Source organism: Hipposideros armiger, unplaced genomic scaffold, assembly GCF_001890085.2.
Source record: "Hipposideros armiger isolate ML-2016 unplaced genomic scaffold, ASM189008v1 scaffold_286, whole genome shotgun sequence".
Classification (NCBI taxonomy): Eukaryota; Metazoa; Chordata; class Mammalia; order Chiroptera; family Hipposideridae; genus Hipposideros; species Hipposideros armiger.
The window spans coordinates 1,085,923-1,092,035 of record NW_017731636.1 but is presented as its reverse complement, the minus strand read 5'-3'; the positions used below and the strand labels follow the sequence as shown (position 1 = coordinate 1,092,035).

General features: G+C 48.7%; 1 protein-coding gene across 1 annotated transcript in view; it reads right to left on the bottom strand.

Moving 5' to 3' along the window:
* Positions 1 to 323: 323 nt before the first annotated feature.
* Positions 324 to 6,113, bottom strand: part of MCM2 (minichromosome maintenance complex component 2) — a 24,594-nt gene continuing 18,804 nt past the window's right edge. Inside the window, 7 exon segments of the mRNA XM_019658657.1 lie at positions 324 to 1,168; positions 1,638 to 1,793; positions 2,018 to 2,200; positions 2,990 to 3,235; positions 4,202 to 4,314; positions 4,910 to 5,036; positions 5,150 to 5,482. Coding sequence (XP_019514202.1) covers positions 1,058 to 1,168; positions 1,638 to 1,793; positions 2,018 to 2,200; positions 2,990 to 3,235; positions 4,202 to 4,314; positions 4,910 to 5,036; positions 5,150 to 5,482 — 1,269 coding nt within the window. The 3' untranslated portion in view covers positions 324 to 1,057.

The window sequence follows — 6,113 nt, the reverse complement described above, 5'->3', positions numbered from 1 at the left end:
CATTTCCGGGTAGAGACTGGATGGCCTTGCTGGCGAGATGAACAATGTTGCTCCAATTGGAGGCAAGGCCAGGTTACCAAGATGGTGTACAAGTCTGTTCTATGGTTCCCATAGATTCCAGAGGGATCATATAGGCAGCAATTGCCAAGTGAATTCCCTAGGGAGAGCCACACCGTTGTGGCTTCCTTCACATCCACAAAACAGCTCTTCGAGCCTCATCTACCTCCTTCAGAACACCAAAAGCAGAAGCTGGAAAGAGCTTCCAAGGAAGTCCAGGAAAGCCTGCGTGTGTTATGATATTAAGACAGAACAGAGACCAAAAGTACCAGTATTTAGATTTTATTTAATTTTATCAAAAATTTAAACCATAGAAACAAGTTGAATGTACAAACAATGAGGGAGTAGGGAAATGGTTAGGTAGGAGAAAACAGATTAACACAGCAATGGTGATGGGTAGCCTCATTACCATATCAACCCTTCAGACCCTTCCTCCTACAGGAAACCAAGCTGTGTCATTACAAAGGGTAGAGGGACTGTGCTCTCTTCTGCCCACAAGGTTTCTTCACTCAGAAGCCCAGAGAAACCTGCAGGACAGAATTTAGAAAAAACTACCAATACCTTGAACTTGCTCTTCAGCCAAAGTGGACGAAGCAGCTAGGACATAGAACTCATGCCAAGCAACAGTTCTTGTAACACCCTTATATGTTCAGTCACCTAGACCATGAGTATCTTGAACACACAGGACTTGATCCAAGACAAAATGGAAGCAGACCTCATGTAAATGGTGGGTTACCGAGCAGTTGAAAAATAAACAATGGCAAAACACACCCACCAAAGATAGTGAAAGCAGCAGAAAGGGAGCCTAGGAAATAATTACCAGCATTCACAGCCACAGCCTGAGCCCAGCAGACTGGGGGAAGCCAGATGGTTCAGCTGCCAGCCCTGGCCTGGACCACACTCTGTCCCCTGGTGGTTTGGTTTTATGTTTCTGAAGCACAGAGTGAACTAAGCATAAGAACTGACTTCTCAGTCAGAATCAGGCAGCTGCTGTGGAGGCTCAGAACTGCTGGAGGATCATCTTTCGCTTCAGGTCATGGCTGAACTTGTTCATCCGAAAGAGCTCACTGTCATAAAAGGCAGAGAGGCTGTGGATGTTGATCTGACGGGCCTAAAAGGAGAAAAATATCAAGTGAGAATGGGGATTTGGAATGCCCAAGTCCACAAAATCTTAGGTTCAGTGATCTTTCTAAGGCCTAATCACCACAGGCCAGGAAGGGATCCCATCTCCATTAAAGGGAAAGTCAACCAGGACAGAGGCTGGCTGTATAGGGTCTGGAGCTAGACACAAGCTTCCCCGTAGCTCTGCTAACTGCTTGTGAGCTCAGGTGAGCTCTTCAGTTGCTCTGTGCCATCTCTTCTGTAGGATAGGATGACAGTAACAGGACTTACCTTTTGAGGCTGATGTCAACCTTATAAAGTGCATGGAACAGTGCTCAGCACATTAAAAACACTCAACAAATGGCTCTCATCCAAGGCTGATGCCGTCACTGACAGAGCAAGGACTTTTTGCTCCCAAAGATGACTGACAGCTCCCCAGGCAGCCAACCCTGCCCTTCCCCTCCCATCCGTGCCCATACCTTGTCCACCAAGTCCTTCTCAGGCACTTCAATAGTATCCTGCTGGGCCCCAAAGCGGTTACGTTGGTATGTCACCTGCTCTGCCACTAACTGCTTCAGTATGAAGAGTAACAGCTCATTGTTATCACGGCGGAATGAAAGGTAGCGGGCAAAGGTCTGCATGAGAAAAGAACAAAAGTCACCATTCCTCTCTACCAGGACCTTCAATGACACTACAGGATGACCAGTCCCGATCCTGCCATGGGACCTTCACTACTGGCGAGAGGAGCCAGATGCGGGAAAATCTGCAGCCAGACAGCAGGGCAAAGCCCAGTGTCCAGGTCAGCGCCTCGAGATGCCCACGTGTGGCCGCCTGAGCCCCTGCCTCTGCTTATACCTACCTTCCGCATGCTGCGCATGACGCTGAACTTCTGTGTGTCGATGAAGCTCTCCAACATCACTCGGATGGCCATGTTGACATCATCCTCTATCACATAGTCCCGCAGGTGGATGCGAGCATGGGCCTCTGCCATGCGAATCATGGACTCGATGTGCCGCACTGTGATGGGGATGCTGCCTGTTGCCTGGAGAGGAGGACAGCATCAGTCTTCTCAGGCAGGAGAGGCAAGGGAAATGGACAGTGGCACTGCTAGCAGCCCCAACCCAGAAGGCTCCTCTAACCACCTATGGCAGAAGTGCTCAAAAGAGCCACCAGGTGAGCTCACACTTTCCACTCCTTGAAGTGTGGCGGTGCCCAGTGGATGCTATGCTATGGCCTGCCACTATTATGTCGGCACAGGCTGCTCCCAACAATTCACTTACATGCATCCCAGAGTCCGTTACACTTGTGGCCAGATGTCCTTGTTACTGTCATGTACTAAGTACTGCATAATCCAGTGCAAAATAAGTGAGAAAATAAAGCTGCTGTTTCTATGTAAACTAAGTTGAATGCTCTGAAAAGACTTGATGAAGTTCAAAGGTTTAAAAAATAAAGGAAGAAGTTGCTGTCTTGCTTAGGTGGGTGAGACAGATCATCTAAAATAATTCAGCATTCCAATTGTTTGCAAGCTGCCTTTAAATCTTCACTCTACTGTGAAAGAACTGAAACTAGTTCACAGCACGTGTTCATTTGGGTGAGATTTATGCAAAGTCAACATGGATCTTAATCAGCAGCCAACAAAAGGCACTGACCCTATACCTAGAGACAAATGCATGCGCATCCAAGTGTTGTTTAAAAATACTTAAGGTATAAGGTATGTAAGTTTCCTTTTTTAAGGGCTTCCTGCTTTATCACTCTTTGGCTTAATGGACTGCATAGATGAGAAAACTGTTGCCTGCTTCCCGCCCCGCCCTCCGGTTCCCCAGGCACGCACCATGGATTCTTTCCTCAGATCACTGTACATCTTGGCCACCTTGTCCTGGTCCATCTGGTTGAGTTTCGGGTGGACCTTCTCCTTGGCATATATGACGTACTTCTTCAGGACCTCCTGCGGCAGGGGCTCCACGCCAAATGTGTTGGGCATGGTGGGCTCTGGGACGCCACCCAGCCCTTCCTCCTCCTTGTTGCTGGGGTGGTGTCTTATGTGGCTGCCAACCACAAAGCGGGCCAGCAACTCATCCTAAGACAAGATGGAAGAGGACAGGTAGCAAGGGGAGTCTCATGGCCTGGCCGGGAGGAAGTCAGCTAGCTGGAATAAGTGCAAGCTGATACGCTTGAGAAGGATATTTTCTCATCACTTATATTCTACGCCTACTATGTGAAAGGCAGCTCCAGGTGCCAGGGTCCACTGGTAAATGTGGCCAAGCCCTCACGGAGCTCACCACCTAGTGAAGGGAGAGGAGATACAGTTTTTTAAATTACTATGGAAAGTAACAAGTGCTCAGAGAAACAGGGCAATGGGTGAAAGCCTGAGGCGATTCCTCCAGCTAAGGCTTCCCAGAGCACCTCTGTTATCTGACAATCCAGGAGAGCAGCATTCCAGGAAGGGAAAAGAGTAAGTTTAAAGTCCTGGAATCTGTAAGGTGTAAAGTCAGGGGAGTCAGGAGACTCAGGCACAGAGAAGATCTCACAGGGCTGGCAGACACAGCAAGGATGGTGGATTCTCTCAGTTACAGGGAAAGCTGCTAGCACGTTCTTAAGAAGGAAAGGCATTATCCAACTTATGCTTTCAAAAGACGGGCTGGCATCTAACTGCAGTCTACATGGGCGTGAGTGGAAGCCAGGGACCAACCACCAGATACTGCAGTACTTCGGTCAGAGCAAGAGAAACGGCCTTGAGATGTAGCAGAGGAGCAGCAAGAAGTGGGCAGGCTCAGGCAGCAGGACCAACAGGACTTGGCAGCAGAGCATGGACGGTGCTGGGTGGGTGGCTGGGAAGCTGGAGCGTGGGGTGGGGGTGGGCGGCGGTGTGTGTGCAGTGAGCGGAAGATATCAAGGATGGCTTCTGGACACAAGAACAAGAATGGAAACACACCATGGTCCAAGTGGCACCCCCTTTCCCTGTGCCTGGCACACCACAGACCCCAAGTTTCACTTGAGGTCCCCAGAGCTTACTGCATGGAACCTGAGACATGTGGATATGTACCTGAACTGGGTCCACTGTGTCCCTCACCACACACAGGATGTCAAAGCGGGAAATGATGGGCTCTGTGAGGTCCACGTTTTCTGAGAAGGTCAGCGAGGGGTCATAGCGGCCCCCTGTAACACAGAGGGACCTCTCCATCAGGGTTCATGCTCCCCAGATGCTCTCTTCTTCCTAAACACAGAAAGGTCTCTCCAACTCCAAGTTGCTTCAGTGACAGAAAGGGAAGAGAACCTTTCCGTAGAGGAACCAGAAGAGGATGGAGGCTCAGCGCCTGCTGTCAGGTATTCCAGACAAGACACAGAAAACGGCTTTCCCCAGGCAACGGCCTGAAACAGCCTTGAGACAGAAAACACACCCATCTCCCAGTAGGAAGAGCCAGACAGGGGAGGGTGCCTGGGCTAAGCACTTGCAGGCTGGGACCAACAAAAAACTCCACCCTCACTTATACAGTGCACTAGATTCTTCTCCCAGGTCTTCTGAGAAGAATGTCCATGGGTGGTTCTGAGAACATGGCTCAACAAAAACCCATGCTTCCCACTTCCTGCTCTGGCAGGAAACACAGGAAAGAATCACTTTCTGTTGTTCAATTCCTAACTCAGATCTATGACTGGATGAGGGTGCTACGGGTTCCTTCTGAAGGCAGGGTCTCTCTGGGTCTTGTCCCCTTTGGCAGGCCCTGAGTCCCATTGGCTATCATGCCTGGTGTACCTATGGGGTTGGCAGCGGCAATGACAGTGCAGCGAGCCTGCAGGGAGGTGACAATGCCGGCCTTCGAGATAGAGATACTTTGCTGCTCCATGGCCTCGTGGATGCTGGTTCTGTCCTGGTCATTCATCTGCAAGAGTCAAATGCTTGATTCTCACCAACATGCCCCAGTAACATTTGTCCCCCACTGAGGGTTAAGCCAACAGACCCTGAATCCCATCATCTACATGGTCTAGGACCCACCTTGTCAAATTCATCGATGAGACACACCCCTCGGTCAGCCAGAACCAGGGCTCCAGCCTCTAGGGTCCACTCCCGGCTGACAGGGTGCCGCTGGACATATGCCGTGAGGCCCACAGCTGAAGCTCCCTGGCCGGTGGTGAAGATGGCACGGCTCGACACTTTCTCAATGTATTTGAGGAACTGAGACTTGGCTGTGCCAGGATCTCCACACAAGAGCATGTTGATGTCGCCTCGCACCTTGTGTTTGCCCCCTGGAGGAGGGAAGGATAGGAACAGAGGAAGTGGGGATGAAAGGCAGATGAGGGGTACAGGACTTATCTCCAATTTCTCAGCCTATTATGAACGGCAAAGGAATGTATCTCCAGAAAGGACTACAATACCCTAGGACCAGCAATACCACTTCTGAGCACTGAACCCAGTGAAATGGATGTACAAGGAAGTGTGTATAACAATGTTCTCTGTAAATGTAGAAAACTGGAAGCAACTGAAATTGTTCTCCAACCAGAACTATGCTATATGGACCATGATACAGTAACTTAAAAGAATGAACACGATCTATTATGCAGTAATACCAAAAGATATCAAAGATACGTTACTGAGAAAAAGTAGGCTGCATATTTTATGCACTCACTTATACACACATTACAGAAAACTAAATAGAAACATGCGTGTGTTATGAAATTCTGTTTTCTAAGTTATGTGTAAGTCTATGAACAGCCACACAAAATGTCTGGGAGTGCACACAGCACACTGTTCAGAGGGGTGACCTACAAGGGGACTAGGATGAAAATGGTGGGCAACAGTGATTTTGGCCTTCCTGTGACTTCTAACAATTTAAGAGGATATAATATAAATACATATTTGTATGTTACTTTCAGAGATAAAGCTTAACTTTTTAAAAGACAAAAATTTTAAAAATAAAAGAGAAGCAAAGACTAATTTGCTTAAATCAAAGGCAGGCAGT